This window comes from Podarcis bocagei (genome assembly GCF_964188305.1).
Source record: "Podarcis bocagei genome assembly, chromosome: 15".
Classification (NCBI taxonomy): Eukaryota; Metazoa; Chordata; class Lepidosauria; order Squamata; family Lacertidae; genus Podarcis; species Podarcis bocagei.
This window is the reverse complement of record NC_138141.1, coordinates 31,895,467-31,914,381: the sequence shown is the minus strand read 5'-3', so window position 1 is coordinate 31,914,381 and position 18,915 is coordinate 31,895,467. Positions and strand designations below refer to the sequence as shown.

Genomic DNA, 18,915 nt, shown 5'->3' with positions numbered 1-18,915 from the left:
GGGGGACCTAAGGGAGGGCTGCAGCTCAGTGGCAGAGCATCTGCTTTGAATGCAGAAGGTCCCAGGTTCAATACCCAGTATCTCTGTTTGAGCTGGTTGCTCTGTCTGAAACCTCTGGAGAGAGGCTGCCTGCCAGTGTAGACAATACTGAGCCAGATGGTCCAATGGCCCAACAGAAAGGCAGCTTTCTGTGAAACAAGAGTTGTACTGCCTGTAGTTGTACCGCACATCAGATCTAGCTCTGTGGCAGCAGGGAAGAGCCACAGCTCAGTGGTGGATAGCATCTGCTTTGCACGCAAAAACGTCCAAGGTACAATCCCCAGCATCTCCAGGTAGCTCTGGGAATACTCTAACTGGAGAGTTGCTGCCAGTCAGTGTAGGAAGCACCATGTTAAATGGACTAACATCTGCCTCAGCATAATATAAGGCAGCTTCCTGGGTTCCCATCGGCCTTCCAGACAGATATGGGCAATGTGCTGTGCAAGCACAACAGAAACCATGTAGGAAACTGTTTCTATGAAAATTGGACCCCACAGAACCCTTGAAAAACAGGTTAGGGAAAGGCAAAGAAACAGAAACAAAAACCGCTGCAGATAGAAAAGCTTGGATTCGGAAAGCCAAAAAAAGTGCAGGATACGGCTGTGGATACACACAGCTCTCTTTTTATTCCTTAAAAACTTGTTTGTCGTCCTTATTGGGACAAAGGTAGGGTTGGAAGTGTGTGGGTTAAGACTGCTTAATTTTTAGAAGCAAGAAAACTGGTCAAGCAACTGGAGGGGGAGCATCTTCCCCAATACTAACCATCTCAGACCCTATGACCAGCAAGTGAGGCCTTCTTGGTGGGGCTGCCACCGGGGCTGCCCACCTGGTGCTGACCCACAACAGAGCCTTTTCAGTGGAGGTTCCCTGGTTGTGGAATACCTTCCCTAGTGAAGTGTGATTGTCTCCCTCCTTATTCAGGAGAAATGTTCCTATTGACCCTGGTGCATATGGTGACTGAAGAAGACTGTTCCTGGCAACCCTGAGAACATGGGATGGAAAAATGTGTTTAATGGCCTGTAGAGTAATTTTTTGAACGGTAAACTGATTGTAGGTGTTTTTTATTATGTTTTTAGAATGTTTTAAAATGTTTGCTTTGTTTTTGTTTCAAATGGTACATCTGTTTCCTGCCCATGGCTCCTCAGTGAAGAGGAGCCGAATATAAGCTGGACTGAATTGAACTGAAAAATAAAATAAAATTAATTCAGAGTCCCTGCCCCTCCCAAGACTAGCAAAACTAGAATTATGTAAGGTCAGTCAATTTGCAGACTAGGGGCAGAGTCATAGTGTGTGGTTATAATTATGACAAAGGGCACCTTCAGCCCTGTTCTATTTCTACATTCAAAGACTTGCTTTTTTAAAGGAAGAAGAACACTAATAGTTGACCTAAAAAAAATTAGAAATAATATAATCTCATTTCTATCACATACAACTCCTAATTTCCCCTTTTCACTGTTATGGCCTGGAGGGGCAGCTTTGATCCAACAGCTTCTATCTCTCAGAGCCTTTTTTAAAAAATCTGCCCTTCTTAGAGCCGGAAGGAAATATTCCAATTCAGAACAGTCTCAAGGCCTGAGAATTTTTTAGTTTTGCTTAAAACCTAAGAAAAGAAACATCAATGCACACAAGAGACTCCATTATGCACATTCAACACTTTTGTAAGTTAAAACCGTGTGGAATGCAGCAAGTATTTTTATCCATATTTTCTTGAAGGAAAGAACCAAGTTTTTAGGCTTCTAAGCTAGCTTCTGAAATGTTTTAATTACATTTATAACCCTCCCTTCCTCCCAAAGGAACATGGGTAGCTTCTGGCTTCTTATTTTATTTATCTAAACAAGATTTACATACTGCTTAATGGCAAGAAACTCTCTAAGAAAAAGCCCCTGCAGGCCCCCAGCAAATTGTAGAGCAGCCTTTGCTGATCAGGTGCTCTCCAGAGGTTCTGGACTACAATTCCCATCAGCCCCTGGGCAGCTGCCTGCTCCTTCCACAGCAGCTAAGGTCGTCTGACAAGGTCCTCCTGGCTGTGCTGCAGACTTGCCTGACTGCGACCAGCGGGAGGACATCCTCATGGAATAGCCTCTCTTCTGAATCAAGGCAGGCACATACACAGAATACCCTTCAGCATCTCACTAAAAACATATTCTCTCCCACCTTTGCTAGACCCTGATACCAGGTGATCACAACAGCTTGAAATATATCTGCTCTGGCCCAATGCCAGCTGCTATTTTATTTATTCTGCAGGTATTTTTGTACACAGCCTTGTGATGCTCAAATACCTAAGAACACAAGAGGAGCTTGCTGGATCAGGCCAGTGGCCCATCGAGTCCAGCATCCTGCTCTCACAGTGGCCACCCAGGTGCCTCTTCTGGGAAGCCTGCAAGCAGGACCTGAGCACCACAGCTCTCTCTCCTCCTGCAGTTTCCAGAACAACTGGTATTCAAAGCATTGCTGCGTCCAACCGCAGAGGCAGAGTAAAGCCATCACGGCTTGCAGACAAGGATAGCCTTCTTATCCTCCGTGAACTTGTCTGATCCTCTTTTAAAACCATCCACGTCGGTGGCCATCACTGCCTCCTGTGGAAGCAGGTTCCACAGTTCGCTCAGTGCAGCCGCCTCCATGTTCTTGCATCCGCATAGTAAAATTGCTCCCTTCTACAGTGGTAGCTCTGGTTGCGAACGGGATCTGTTCCAGAGGCCCATTCGCAACATGAAAAGAATGCAACCTGCAGCAACACGTCTGCGCACACGCAGGTTGTGATTTGCTGCTTCTGCGCATGTGCGTGACATCATTTTTGCGCTTCTGCACATGCGCGAGTGGCGAAACCCGGAAGTAACCCTTTCCGGCACTTCCAGGTTGCCGCAGGACGTAACCTGGAAGAACGTAACATGAGGTATGACTGTATTGAACTGTAACTTTCTACTCCATAGCCCAAGCTAGCAGAGGTAGAAGTACCAATGTAGCATAATGGTTAGGACTATGGTTGGGACTACGACCTGGGAGACTAGGGTTCGAATCCCCACTCAGCCATGAAGCTCACTGGGCAACTTCGAGGGCCACTCACTGCCTCTCAAACTAACTGACCCTCACTGGGTTGTTGTGGGGGATTAAATGAGGAGAGAAGGCAACCATGTATGCCACCTCGTACTCCTTGCCTCGTACTCCTTGGAGAAAAGGTGGGACAAAAATGCAATATATCAATAAATAGTAAGACCTGCTGCTTTAGTTCTTTGCTTAACTTGAGTCGTGGTCTTGGCCCTTCCGGCAGAAAGTTCAACCAAAATAATAGAACCGCTATTTGTGTTGTCTTGCAAGGAAATGATGAACACACTCAATTTGAAGGACTGCGGTGTCTCCAATTCCAACACGGGAAAGGTGGTAAGGAAGCAGTTTGATCAATTGATGAGAGGCCCTATTGGAGCTACTCCTGGCACAACCCTAGCTTTGGATTCGGCAAAGCTGCTAAAATGAGCAGAGAGGCAGGTCTGGTGCGGCTGGGCCGCGTTACCTTCAGCAGGAGAAGAGAGTTCCCAGGGTGGAGTAAAAATCTCCTTCAAGTCCCTGAGAAGGTTATCAGCACTGAGCTCCTTCCCAAGCTGTCCGGACTTAACGCTGGACTCCTGAGCGGCTGGAACAAATGCAAAAAAGGCAAGGACTCCCAAGGGTGACACAGTTAAGGGAGAGGGAGGAGAGGAGAGACCAAAGACCTGGCAGTTCTCGTTCGCAGACAGGAAGAGAGGCCCTGATGAAGCGCAGGTAGTTTTATAGTGTTGGAAGTGTGGGATAGGACTTGCTGAGAAGGGTGTGTGAAGAGGTTAAAACAGGCAGAGAGGGGAATCTCCCAGTGCCTACACTGTCCCTGCCCTGTCCTTTGAAACTGCAGACTGATACTCTTGGGTTGCAAGCTCTGGCTCCCCCCCCCCCCGGCCCTGGCCCCCTTCTTCCAACCCTGCGCAGAAAGGCCATCTCAAAAATCATCTCTGCTGAGAACAAAGGACCAAACATGGCTCTCAATGCTGTCATTAGCTGTAGCATTTCCTTTACAATAAAGGTAATACAGCTGTTATGTTGTGTTGTGGGTTGTGCACTTTGAGAGCTCTGCTGGCTTATCATAAAATAATATTTTTCAGAGTTAAATGATGACTCAGACCAACTGATTTAAGAGTCTGGAAAGGGCCACAATAATTGCTGTCTACTAATCCAAAAGACTAGTGAAACAGAAACACCTGAAATCATTACCCAGCTGTTGTTTTTAAAATCCCCCCTAACCGCTCTCCCCCCCCTTACCCTTCTTAGCTCCTGGTCGAGATGACGCCCCAAAGAACTTCTTCACCGTCGTCACCTTCCGTGATTTCTCGTTGGTTTTCTTCTCCTCAAACTTGGTGAACGTGAGCGACTGAGCCCCTTGAGGGTGCTGAGTGCTTGCATAGGCCTCCTCCTCCTCACGCTGAAGCCTGCAACCAGGTGGAGAAAACAGAGCCACAGTTAGTTCCAGCAAGAAGCACTGATGCTGAGTTTCACCAGCCGCTGGGAATCCCTCCTGTCTCCTCCAGGGTCAGATTCTGGCTCCACAATAAAATCAAGTCACACATTTAAGCCAGGCTTCTGGCCTACACCTTGAAGCAGGCTGGGAATGGCAATACTATAGACTGCAGTAAGTGCATACCATTTCTGAATGTACCCCCGCAAGCAGAAGAATTAGCAGATCAAGCATAATGGTTTTATCTCACTCATTTCACAGTCTGCCAACTTTCTACTTGCAGAAATTTCATTTATTCATTTGCACCCAGAGCACAAGAATGTGATCCCTTTATACTGTGTCAATGTGTGAGCACACACGCACGTACACACACACACATCAAGCGTAAGAATTCTGAAAGCTTTGTTCTACCCTATCCAGACAATTGCCCAACCAATTTTGGTGTAAATCTCTGCTTATTTCCCCTTAGCTGTCCCAGGAGGGCTGGAAATGCAAGAACAGAGATAATCAGCTGCTAGACCATATACAGTGGTGCCTCGGTTCTCAAACAAAATCCGTTCTGGAAGCCCGTTCAGCTTCCGAAACATTAGAAAACCGAGGCATGGCTTCCCATTGGTTGCAAGAGCTTCTTGCACTCAGCGGAAGCTGCGTCACACATTCAGGTTCTGAAAAAAGTTCGAAAATGGAAGCATTTACTTCCGGGTTTTCAGCGTTCAAGAACCAAAACGTACGACAACGCGGTACTGCTACATCCTGCAGCAGCAAATTCCACAGGTTAACCATGTGCTGTGTGAAAAACCACTTCCAGTTGTCATCCAGTGTTCAGTTTTCTTGGGTCTTCATTTTATGAGAGGAGAGAGAGAGAGAGAGAGAGAGAGAGAGAGAAACTTCTTCCACTGTGAATAATTTTATGAATTTCTATGGTTTCCCGGACTCTCCATTCCTCTGTCTAAACTAAAAAGCCAAAAATGTTGTTCCTCAATGTGCTCCAAACCATTGATCGGTTTGGTTGAAGTAGGCACCCTCTATTTGCCCTCTATAGAAACAGCTGGAGATGTTTTTGGTTCCAATGAGCTTTCCCAGTTGGATACCACAAGCATCCACTTGTTTTAGTCTTCTTGTAAATGTATATGCTGTTTTATGTTTTAATTATCTTGTGCGTGAAGAACAACAACTATGGGCCTTATGAAACACTGTGGGGGGTGTTTTTTTCTCTGATCAAGGAAAGCTTTTTAAAAGAAAAGGCTGGAAAAGACTCCTTGCCTGAAACCCTGGAGAGCCACTGCCAGTCAGTGTAGGCAACACTGAGATAGAGGGACCAGTGTCCTGATTCAGTATGAGCTGGCTTCCCATGTTCCTTACTGCTTGGGGAACTCTCCACATTGCAGTTTCAGCCCAGCCATGACCAAAACGCCCCCTCTCAGTCACACGCACATACACTTCAGCTGTCCCCACCCGATATCCTACCAAAGAACTGACATGTTACTAAGCATTATCTTTGTAGAGGGCTGTTTAAAAATGCAATTCAAGCCACAGATTTACATGCAATTTGTGGCAATGCTACAAAAACTGGAGCTAAGCATTTCTCCCTAATGCCAACACCTCCTTACCTCTCAGCCAGCTCCCAGTCCTCCTGGATTTGCTTCTGCCTGGCCTTTTGGTACTCCTCCCTCCAGCACTTGGAGCAGAAGCCCTGCCAAGCCGGGTTGCCATAGTAACCGCATCCTTTCTTGCAGAGCAGTTCGGACTGGTCCACGTGGATGCCTCGGCGTTCCGACTTCAGGCTCATCTTGCTCCTGCTGTTGTGGGAGGGAAAAGGGGGTTGTTTTTAAATGTCACTCAAATAAGTAAAAGTGGGGGAGGTCCTACACAAATCAAAGAAACCAGCTGGGGAAAGTGGCATGTGCAATGCCAGGAATAAAATGCCACAGCACCTCCCCTCCCTAGTTCCTCAGGAGTTCAAGATAGGTATTAATAAAATGCTACTAGAGCAAAGCCATCTTCCAAGTTGCAGAGCTCCTGTTATGCAATCCTAGAAATCCTTCTTTCTCAACGTGGAGCCCTCCAGATGTTTTGCATTACAATCCTCATCAGTCCCTGCCAGCACAGCTGCATGTTGCTGGGGGCCAATGGGAGCTGTAGTTCAAAACATCTGGAGGGCACCAGGATGGGGAAAGATGTCATAGAGTGTTGTAGCTAGATAGATTAGCAATGAGTTCCATGAGTCTTGTCATGGAGGAGAAGGCTATCAATGGCTACGAGCGGGGATAGCTCAGCTGTGCCGTCATGGTTGGAGGCAGCAATGCTTCCAGATACCAGCTCCTGGAAGAGAGAATGCAGATTTCCCACAGGTATATGGTTGCCCACTGTGAGAACAGGATGCTGGACTAGATAGGCCATTGGCCTGATCCAGCAGGCTCCTCTCATGTTCTTAGAAGGTAATACGCTGCAAGATTTAGCAGCAAAAGGAAACACACACACACTGGCCAAGACAGTCCAGAACTTGAGCTATAAACATAAAATGGTCCCAAAAAACAATATTTGAGGCCAAGCTAAATAGCAGCTTGGCTGGTCACCAGCTTATCTGCACTGGAAAGAGAGAAAGTATTGGCACCAAAATCACTATGGGAGGTTGTCAACTATTTCACCAACCTGCCCACCCAAAATATGAGTGCTGTTTGACTGAGGCTATGCCATGCTTTGCATTCAGGGACTGTAATTTTTACACATGCATCCCTCTTATCATGGCAATGCCTAGAGTGGGCAACACAATTATATACAGGGCTATGTGTAGTCTGTGTGTAAAACAGGTCTGTGACTATCATTCTTCCACCATTCTGGCAGAGATGAGTCAGGCTGCAGAAAAAGCCAGGGGTTCTCCCTCTCCTGCTGTGACCAGCTCACCTCTCCCCCTGTCTCCCAGAACCAGAAGACGGCAAAGCAAAGCCAGAAGAGGGATGAAGAGGGTGGAGCAGACAGGCATGGCGACAAAGTTTCAGATTGCTTGGGATGGAATCAGGGGCGGAGGAGGAGACTTAGGCAACTGTGGAAAGGCCAGGGACCTTCAGTCTGCACAACTGCCTTATAGGAGCAAGATTTACTGGGACGAGTTGCTGGGCTCACTAGGCCCAGCCTCCTGAGTTGACCTTGTTTCCTTGAATAAAAAGTTAACTCTACTAACGCCATGTAATTAATTGCCATCCTGCTCCTGACAGCCAGCGACACACACCCAAACATAAGAGAAACAGCCGCATGGCATCATGTGATAAGAATATGAGTTCACAGCAATTCAGTATAATTGCAGGAACAAGAGGCCAACTGCAGAAAACTATCAAGACAGCACAGAGAGAAAATGCATTATCAGCCACCCTGATAGCTATGAAGTTATCACCAGGACCTAGAAGGAAAAACTGACACTGTCAAGATTTGTCATGCAAGGTACGCGCTGTTATGCAACTCACTCAAAGTGTGTCTGCAAGGAGATTATGCAAGGGCTAGTCAAGCAAACTGTGTCCCGCCCAGTGGGTGGAGGCCTGCAAGGACAGTGCCATTCCTTCAAATGACCAAAATAAAACAAGCCAGCAAGGAGGGACCAGTTGGAGCAAGAGCTGTGTGCAAAAGCAACCTGAATAGAGCTGGTAGGCAAGGGAAGTGGTCACTTCACAAGATGCAAATATGAAAAATATACAGAGATTAAAAATGGAGGTAGAATGTCCATCCAGAGGGAGAGAGAATCCAAGAGTAGCAGCAGTAACACCTTTAATGGAACTAAACAGTCACCAAGCAAGCAAGCACTGAGTTCCTCAGCATTCTTCTTCAGGTTAGGGGTGTTTTGTTGCTAGTTTGTTTTGGGGTTTTTTTTGTTTTTGTTTTTGTTTTTGTTTTTTGTTTTTTTTTTTTTTTTTTGCTTAACATAAAAAAAAATTGAGAAAGAAATAATGCCATTGTACAAGACTGAAGAGCCCCAGAATCTGCACACTTCAAGTTGGAACAGGGGAAGTGTCATGCAGAATTACTCAGCTTAGGCCACCCTTGAAGCAAGGGGTTCTCATTCTACCCAACCCAAGACAGGGAAAATATCCTTCTGCCCAAGACGGTGAGAAGCCTCTTGGTTTAGCTGTCCCAGTGACCTCACTCAGAATAAGGGAACTGCACAGGTTCATACGGAACAAGGAACAAACAGAAAATGATTAAGCCTGTCCTAACTAAGCCACGAGAAGGCAAGCAAGTCCTCTGCTGTTCCTCAGGAGCAGCTGACAACCAGTGAGTGAAAACACCCTTTTTCTAAGTAGGAGGTTGAAAGCAAACTTGGCAGCCCAGCGCTGATGGGGAAAAAGGAGAGCTGCCTTTGCAGGCCAGGAATACATCTAAGAGTGTGCAAATGTTTGCTCCTGCTGAGTCAAACAGGCAGAGGCACTCAGGAATGTCACTGGTATGTAAGAAGCCTTGGGAACGGAAAGGACCGGGATGACTTCATCATCAGGATTTTCCATGAATCCTCTGCAGGATCTAGGAGGCAACTCGACTCAGCACACAGTGGGATAGCTGCCCTTGACCCATTTAATCCAGAAAGGTGCTAAGAAAGAGGGGGGGAGGGAGGGGTTCTGCAACCCCTGACAGGCATTTTGAAAAGGCAGTCAAGTTGTGAGGTCACCGGAGAATCATAGGGAGGGGCGGAGCTGCCTGCAAGTCAAGACAGCAGCCAGAGCTAGAAAGCTGTAGGGGTCAGGAGCTCATTTTTATAAGGGCAGCAGTGTCAATCTGCTACAAAAAGAGAAACGGAAACAGTAGCCGTGCAGCATTCCAGCAGCTACATCTGAAAAATGGGGTGGACAAGGGAGGGAAGGGCAAGAGCCCGGGGGGTGGGGGGAATCAGTTCCCAGGAAATCCTCTTTAACACAGTTACCAATCTCTTGCTAGTGACAGAAAGGGGGGTGAGAGAGAGGGCACAAACACAACTGGCTCCTGGATTTAGCCATGTGGTGTCCAAATGCTGATCTTCTGCCCGCAGGGTAGGGAATTCAACTTGTACCAGAAAGTCTGGGGTGCACACCTTCACTCAAGGGGGTGGGAGAAACTCTTTAAAAGTTTCACTTTCCAAACCACAGTAACATACCAACATCAAAATTGTTCTTCCAGCACAAGCCCCTAACATTTCCAAGCTTGCTTCCCCAACGCACCCTGCCCTTTTCCGATCTAATAAACTAATCAGCTCCAGATGATTAATCTTCAGAACAAACTGGCTGGAGCCACGTCTGCGCTAGAGGCAGCACCAGGCTCAGTGGCCTGGGGAAATGCAAGGGGCAGCAGGCAGGGACAGAGGGAGAGAACTGGGATTAAAGCTGCAGCAAGGACCGAGGAAAGGAAGTTGGCATCTTCCTCTAGTTTCAGAACTCCAAGCATCGTTGCTCTTCAAAAGCGTGAGAGAAACACGAAGAAAAAACACTGGGCAGATTGCCATGCTGATGGGTCACCATCAGCGAAGAGCCACTGTCTCTTCCTGGTACAGTAACTGTGCTGTGTATGCAAAAGGTCCCTTCAGTTATGGGATGCCTTAGGCTGAATCAGTTGGCCCCTTTAGCTCAGAACTGTTTACACTGGCAGCAGCTCTCTAGGGTTTCAGACTCAGGTTTCTCCCAGTGCTACCCAGAGAGGCCAACGATGGAAACTGAGCCCTTCTGTGTGCAAAGCAGACACCCAACCACTGAGCTACAGCATTTGCCCTTTAGGAGAACCATAGAATTGTAGAGGTGGAAGGGATCATCTAGTCCAGCCCCCTGCAATGCAGGAATATGCAGCTGTTCCATAAGGTATCAAACCGGCAACTTTGGTGTTATCAGCACCACGCTCTAACCAACCAAGCTACCCAGGCTGAAGAGATGGGAGAGGACTCTTTATAAGAGACTCTGGACAGCTTCTGCTAGTGAGAGTCAACAGCACTAGGGGACATGAGTCATGGAACTTTGGAGTGTCAGGCATAGCCCTATTGGCTTTAGCCCAAACGTAGCAGAGTTTTCCTGCACAGCGAAGAAGCTAGTTGCGGCGATAATGACTAGTCAGCTAGACTCAGAAGAACTATTTACAGGATTTATTAAAAGGAAAAATAAAACCAGCAGAGTTTCTGCATACAAATAAAAGCAAAATAAACCCTCTCTTTCTTTCTCTCTCTCTCTCATAACCATACACAGCACTTCTAACTCCTAACACACCTCACACCAAACTGTGCTAGCAATCCCTAGATAACAGAGTTGAGTGCTGCTCGTTAACCAATCAGAGTGAGTAGTTTCTAGGTCAAGCAGACCTGGGCTTTCTGCCAAGAGTAAATTGACACCAGCTTGAGTTAATTGGTGAAGCTAGAATCTGCAAGTTTCCCACGAGAACCAATTAACAGAAACTGAACACCCCCTCACAGATTCTGCTGAACAATTAACACCAAATACACCTATGTAGGAGATCATTTTTCCAGCAAACCTAAACCCTTGCACATTCGCTTGTTCTTTATCTTTGCCAATGGTTTAGTTAACACATCTGCTACATTTTCTTCACTTGACACATAAGTACAGGTGATTACATTGTCTTGTACACAGCAACGTACATTTTGGTATTTTACAGAGATATGTTTGGAACGCGATTTGAAACCCTCTGTTTTACTTAAGGTTATACAAGCTTGATTATCAATGTAAACTTGTACTGGTTCTCCACAATTTACATTTAAATCTGCCATCAAATGCTTGAAATAAATCACCTCGTTGCACAATTCACTCAATGCGGCATACTCTGATTCCGTTGATGACACACTTACAACGTCTTGCTTGCGTGACCGCCAGCTGATTAAAGCTCCACCGACCATTATAACTAGTCCTGTGACAGATTTTCTATCTGGCAAATTTCCCCAGTCACTATCACAGTAGCAACTCAACATTTCATCCTCGGAAGAATTTAATTGTAACATATAGCCAATTGTCTGTTTGAGATACCTCAGAACTTGTTTTACCCCTTTCCAGGCATTTAGTGTGGGTTTTGAGACCAATCTACTTAATATGCCTACTGCATAGCTAATATCAGGTCTGGACCACTGTGCTATATACAATAAACTTCCAATTACAGAGTGATATACATCAGGGTGTTCAAAATCAGGACTCTCATCTATGTGAAGTGTTTTTATGAAACCTGGATCCATAGGCACCGCTGCCCCTTTGCAATCCTGCATCCTGTATGTAGTCAGTAGTTGCTTAACTTTGCTCTGCTGACTAATTAGGCAGCTGCCATCTTGGGCCCAGCACACTTCCAACCCTAGATATGTCCTAACCGGGCCTAAGTCTTTCACTTTGAACTTACTGGACAATTGCTTGGCAAACCTTTTAGTTTGTTTATCTGTTTTGCAGGCATACAATACATCATCTACATAAATCAGACAAAATTCTTGATCACTGCCTGTACCACGTACATAAACACAATTGTCAGCTGTACTCTGCTTGAAACCAAATGACACTAAGGCCTCATGGAAACATCTGTTCCAAGATCTTGCAGCCTGTTTGAGACCGTATAGAGCTTTGTTTAATTTCAACACTCTATTGGAACCTGTCTCATAACCAGGCGGTTCGGCTAGATACAGGTCTTCTGATATTGATGCATGTAAATATGCAGTCTGAATGTCAAAATGGTTTAACAGGAGTTTTCTCTTTGCTCCAAGCGTTAGAATCAGCCTTACACTGTCCCCCTTAGCAGTAGGGGAAAAAGTCTCGTCATAATCTTTTCCAGGCCTCTGAGAATATCCTTGAGCAACTAAACGAGCTTTGTATTTGTACTCTCCTGTCACCAGAGGTTTAAGTTTGTACACCCACCTGCAGCCTACAATCTTTGCCCCCTCAGGCGCTGCCACTGGTGTAAAAACCTTGTGCTCATTCAGAGAGGACATCTCTTCCTCCATTGCCTGTTTCCAGCGCTCTGCCTCCTCTTTTGGTAACTTTAACACCTCCTGAAAACTCTTGGGTTCTGCACTTACACTAAACACATTTGCAGTATCTGGGGAAAAACGCACCGGAGGCACTCCTTTGTTTTGTCTTTTAGATCTTCTGGGAGAAAATTTTTCTTCTGACCCACTTTCCTCCTCAGAACTACGACCTCTCTTTTGTTGCTTAGCAACTGGTCTTCCACTTTCTTGAGAGCTCTTGTCTGAACTTTCCTCCCCCTCAGACTCTGATTCTCTGTGTCTACTTTCAGAGTCATGGAGCTCCTGGGAAGGTTCAAACCAAACCTCAGTATTGGCATGTAGTCTCTCCCAGCCACTATGTTCACAAAAACTGGCATTCCTGGAGATCACAATGCCATTTGTCCCTTCAGCAAAGCGGAAACCTTTTCCCAGCTCCTGGTAACCCACAAACACTAACTGTTTGGTCTTAGGATCTCCCTTCTTCCTCATTTGTTTCGGAATTAATACCCAGGCTTTTGATCCAAACACATGCAAATGGTCAATTTTGGGGTTTTTCTGAAACAATTTAAAGTACGGGGTTGTACCTATTGTTTGATGAAAGAGCCTATTTTGGAGATAACACGCGGTGAGCATGCTCTCCCCCCAATAAGACATGGGCAAATCAGCATCATCAAGCATGGCAAACATCATATCTTGTAAAGATCTGTTTTTTCGCTCTGCAACGCCATTCTCCTCTGGGGAAAAAACGTTCGTTTTTCTATGCCCAATGCCACGCTTTTGTAACCAATCTCTAAAGCAGTGTTTCCCAAACGTTTTTGGGCAACGGCACACCTATGTACTAAAAAAAAATCTCGCGGCACACCACCATTAAAGCCCCGCCCCGTGACGTCAGCGCGCAGCGTCACGCCGGGAGGGACGCACAAAAGTGAACGTTTTTTCCCTCGGCAGCTCCTCTCAGCTGCGCTCAATCCGCCTCCGCGCAGGCTGAGGGAGGGAGGGAGGGGCGCGTGTGACCCGTCTCTGCTGGGAGACCAAACCCAGCGAGACAGAGTCGCGCGGAGGCGCCCAGGCAGCGCTGCCGGCTGCGAGGAGGAGCGCCAGGCAGCAGCAGGAAGCGCGGCCTCTCCTCGCCGCCCCCGCCCCGCCTCTCGCCGCCCGACTCGCCCGCCTCCCTCCAGGCATCTCGCGGCACACCAGCCGGTGTCTCACGGCACACTCGTGTGCCGGGGAACACCGGTTGGGAAACACTGCTCTAAAGGCATTTGACATAAATTCGCCACCTCTGTCCGTCTGAATCCTTCTGAGTTTAACAGACAGAAATCTTTCCACAGATGCCACCCAGCCTTTAAACTTAGTGAACACGTCACCCTTATTTTTCATGGGAAAAACCCAAGAATAACGCGTGGCGTCATCCACAATTGTTAGTGAAAAACGCGATCCACCCCTGCTTACAGCAAATGGACCAATTACGTCCATGTGAACCAGCTGTAGCGGTGACTCACTAACTCTGTCACTTCTGGGGTAAGAGACTCTGTGGGTTTTAACCTTTTTACAAACATTACAATCAAGGTACTTGTTACAACTCTTTAAATTACCCCCATCAGCCAATTCAGACATTTTTAGTACACTTTTCCAGCAAGCATGCCCCATTTTCCTATGCAATAAGTGCACACAGTTGTCATGTATAGCTTTGTTATTCACTGCAGGCTGAGATTTACTGACTACTGCTGCAACTTGAGATCCTGCCTTAAGCCAAAACAAGCCTCCCTCTGACTTAGCAGTGCCTAAAATCTCACCAGCCTTCTTAATAATGCAACTGTCTCCTTCAAAATACACTTTAAACCCAGCTTTTAGCAAACAATCTACAGACATCAGATTGCTCCTTAATGACGGCACACAAAGTACATTTTGCAGGCATTCACGAAGACAAGGAACAAAAACTGCACCCCCCGAAATCACTTCGGAAGTACTTCCGTCTGCTAGAGCCACCTGGCTGCGCTGTGCTGAGTTCATGGAAACAAACAATTCATCTGAATTCACGATGTGGCGAGACGCTCCCGAATCGACCACCCAGACCGTTTGTTTCTCATCAGCAATCTTGACCTCGCCGGTCACCAGCTGAGCCGACTGTTTTCGTTTGAAGAATTTCTTTTTACGCTGCTGCTGCTGATCTCGTCTCTGCTCCTGCACCGGCAACTGAGACTTGACCAACTCCGGACAATGTCGTTTTAGATGCGCTGAAGACCCACATCGGAAACAACGCCTAACAGCAAACGCTGACTCCTCACCAGTACGCTGCTTTTGCTTCACCTCTGGCACGGCATGAGAACTCCTTCCAAACCGCCCGCCAGTAGAAGTCTCTGCAGCCAACGACCTTTCTTGCCTCTTCTGCCATTCTTCAATCAAACGCCCAGTAACGTAACTGACTGATAAATCACGCTCCTGTATGCCTTCTAGAGACAAAACTAAATTATCCCAGCTTTCCGGGAGAGAACTCAAAATAATAGCCACCTTCTCCTGCTGGTCTAACGCACAGTCTCTTTCCTGTAGCGCAGAAAACTTTAACTGTAAACTGTGTAGGTGTTCCTGCATTGTAACCCCAGGCTGTAACATTGCCTTGTACAATGCCTTGCGAATGAACAGCTTGGAAACCGCTGTCTCACGCACATGGAGTTCTTTAAGTGCTTGCCACACACCTCTAGCTGTCTTGATTCCCCTCACATACGGCAACTGGGAATCTTCCAGCCCCAAGACAATTGTGGCCCTTGCTCTTTGGTCTTTATCGAGGTCTTCATCATCAGGCTTCGTAGGAAACTTACTCACCACTTGCCAGAGACGATCCCTCTGCAGCACTGCCTGCATGCGTTCCGACCACAGCAAGTAATTGGAGTCATTCAGACGCTCAAAAGCCATCTGAACTGGTTGTGAGGCCATCTTGAGAGCGATGTCCCTGGAACCCGGAACCAGCTACTCACGGCCACCGAGAGAGAAAACAGGAACCACAGCACCCAGCACTCACACGCTGCAGCTGTTGTCCTTGCGTCCACTGCGTCACCAGCTCACCACGGTCAGGAACCAGCCAGAGAACAACAACTTCTGGAACTACTGGAACCAACGCCGTTGATGCTGACACCACCGCAACTCAGGCTGGCAGCACAATGCCCATAACCTCATGGAACTTTGGAGTGTCAGGCATAGCCCTATTGGCTTTAGCCCAAACGTAGCAGAGTTTTCCTGCACAGCGAAGAAGCTAGTTGCGGCGATAATGACTAGTCAGCTAGACTCAGAAGAACTATTTACAGGATTTATTAAAAGGAAAAATAAAACCAGCAGAGTTTCTGCATACAAATAAAAGCAAAATAAACCCTCTCTTTCTTTCTCTCTCTCTCTCATAACCATACACAGCACTTCTAACTCCTAACACACCTCACACCAAACTGTGCTAGCAATCCCTAGATAACAGAGTTGAGTGCTGCTCGTTAACCAATCAGAGTGAGTAGTTTCTAGGTCAAGCAGACCTGGGCTTTCTGCCAAGAGTAAATTGACACCAGCTTGAGTTAATTGGTGAAGCTAGAATCTGCAAGTTTCCCACGAGAACCAATTAACAGAAACTGAACAATGAGCCCAGCCAGATGGGCAGGGTATAAATAAATTATTATTATTAACAAGAGTAAGGCATCTTCATATGTCCATATACACTTCAGTTTAGTGTGTCTATGGGTAGATTTTTAAATCTGCTCACAGGACAGAAATGTCTGTTTACCTCCTTGTACTCAATTCTCTGTTAACCCCCATAGGAAGCCTCCCCACCCCCTCTACCGCCCTTGGGATAATGTTAGAAATTAACCAAGTGTCCAGCACCTTTTGCGACTGACACTTGTCCAATTGCAACCACATGGAGATATCTGGATGCCATGTTAGTGACAGACATCTCCATCTAGCTGGCCCCTCCAGCTCTCTTAAGCAGATAAGCAGAAGGGCTTCCTTATTGCATTTATATCCTGCCTTTTTCTCCAAGGAGTCTATGGTTCACACTGCTCCTCAGTTAATCCCTCCAATAACCCTGTGAGGTAGTTTAAGAAGCTGTGACTGGCCCAAGGTCACCCAGTGAGCTTCATGACTAAGAGGGGATTTGAACTGTGATCTCCCAGGTCTTAAGTCTGACACTAACCATTATATATAAAGTATATAATTGTAGGTAACCTACCATTTGTGGTCATAAAGGACCACCTTGTCCTCAGGGGAGGAGAGAAGTGACCCACTACGCAGCACTTAGGGTGACCAGTGTTAGTCCTACTCAGAGTAGGCTCACTAAAATGAATGGGCATGACTTCCTTAAAGGTAAAGGGACCCCTGACCATTAGGTCCAGTCGTGGCCAACTCTTTTCTCTAAACTAAAGAGTCCCAAACACGGCACTTTTTCTTCATACTGACACATCATCTACTGCATGAAGTATCTTAGGAGATGCTTCAAGGAGTAAAGGTAAAGGGACCCCTGACTGTTAAGTCCAGTCGCGGACGACTCTGGGGTTGCAGCGCTCATCTCGCTCTATAGGCCAAGGGAGCTGGCGTACAGCTTCCGGGTCATGTGGTCAGCATGACTAAGCCGCTTCTTGCAAACTAGAGCAGCACACGGAAACGCCATTTACCTTCCCGCCAGAGCGGTACCTATTTATCTACTTGCACTTTGAGGTGCTTTCGAACTGCTAGGTTGGCAGGAGCTGGGACTGAGCAACGGGAGCTCACCCCATCATGGAGATTTGAACCGCCGACCTTCTGATCGGCAAGTCCTAGGTTCTTAGGCCCCTTCATTTTGGTGGGTCTCCTCTTGAGTGCAGTTTAACTGGAAGCAACTCAACAGATCTACTGCCAGGTATGACTATTACTATTATTAATTTATCCCTTTATAGATCACCTTTCACTTAAGTCTCAAGGGCAATGATAGCCATATAATCAAAACAATAGGTTGAAAAACGGTTTTAAAAATCAAAGATAGGTTTAAAAAGGCAGAGACCTCAAAACATTCATGCAGCTGGAAACAGCAGCTAACATTTGATAAGATCCATAATGCTAAAATTATTTTTAACATTCGATACCATCATTCACTGATAATATAATGTACAGTTGATCCATAAGTAATAAAGATATAATAAGGTAAATATAATGCATTAACTGATAAGCACAGAGTTATAGTTAACTTGCAAAATAAAGCCGTTGTAAATATGATTTACACAACATATCTTTCACTTTGATCTTAGCCACATAATACGATGGGTTGCACCCAATTCTAAGCTCTACCCAAAGCTGACCCAGTGAAACCACTGAACCTAACTGAACCAGTGTGGTGTAGTGGTTAAAGTGTTGGGCTGAGATCAGGGTTCAAAGCCCCATTAAACCATGCAGCTCCCTGGGTGACCTTGGGCCAGTCCCTATCTCTCAGCCTAGCCTACCTCACAGGGTCGTTGTGGGGATTACACGGAGAAGGGGGGAGAAGAACCACGTTCCCCACCTGGAGCTCCTCGGGGGGGGAAGAAGGTGGGACATCAATGCAATAGATAAATTAACAATAGCAGGGCCATTCAGTGACAAACACGATAATTACAGCAATTAAATCTCCCAGGTTACTCAATAAGGAAGGAGAGATGGGAGGGTGCGGGGTCCTTTCACTCTCCTTCCCCCCCCACCCCCCAACTCCATAGGGTTTTGAAACCCCTTTTCCCCTCCCTCTTCGGCCCCACAGCCAGCCAGGCTCACCTGGGGGGCCCTTCGCCGCCTCCTGCGTCTCCTCACCAGCTTGTTTCTCCTTCTTCCTCCTCCTCCTTCCCCCGCCCTTCGGCGTCCTTGCGTCACTTCCGCAGCGGGGCAAGCGAAGGGCGGCGCCGGGCGTCCGATCGCTCTGCGCACGTGACGGAGGCTGACAGAGGGGCGGGGCGGAGGGAGGAACTTCATAGACGCTGTAGAGATATGGAAGTTTGTAGAGATGTAGGTAGCCGCTCACTTCCGGGTCCCCGTGTGGTTAGCCCGGCTTAATGCGCGGAAGCACCACGCGTGTGCACGTATGCAGTCATGACGAGCACGAGAGCACTTTTGCCTCTTCGCGAAGCCAGCTGTTGGTGCATGTCTCACACATACCCAAAAAGAAGGGAAAAGCGTGAGTGGGGAAAGTTCCCCATTCCTGATATAGATTTTTTTTTTTAAGTGATGAAAGTCAGGGGTATTTTTTGGGGGGGGGAATATTTGGGAGCTGTTTTTACAAACACACACAGAGAGAAACATAAGAGTGCTGAGAATTGGGGATACTGTATTGTTCTGTTCACCATCCTACGCACCTATGCAGCTAAAAGGTAGTTTTGTTGTCTGTATTTTTTTTTAAAGTTTATACCCCCTCACCCTGTCTATTATTATTATTATTATTATTATTATTATTATTATTATTATTAACCATTAATACCCCACCCATCTG

At 46.7% G+C, this 18,915-nt stretch overlaps 1 protein-coding gene across 3 annotated transcripts in view; it reads right to left on the bottom strand.

Annotated features, from left to right (window-relative positions):
* RABGEF1 (RAB guanine nucleotide exchange factor 1) overlaps positions 1-18,308 on the bottom strand; it is a 34,086-nt gene extending 15,778 nt beyond the window's left edge. For 2 of the 3 annotated variants that reach the window (XM_081173093.1, XM_081173094.1), the window contains exons 1-3: positions 18,207-18,308; positions 6,130-6,318; positions 4,327-4,493 (exon numbers count right to left, since the gene is read on the bottom strand). In XM_081173093.1, coding sequence (XP_081029219.1) covers positions 4,327-4,493; positions 6,130-6,308 — 346 coding nt within the window. In that variant the 5' untranslated portion in view covers positions 6,309-6,318; positions 18,207-18,308. Of the gene's footprint in view, positions 1-3,547; positions 3,668-4,326; positions 4,494-6,129; positions 6,319-18,206 lie in introns of all 3 variants that reach the window. The other variant, XM_081173095.1, reaches the window with a different exon arrangement.
* Between the last annotated feature and the right edge of the window lie 607 nt (positions 18,309-18,915).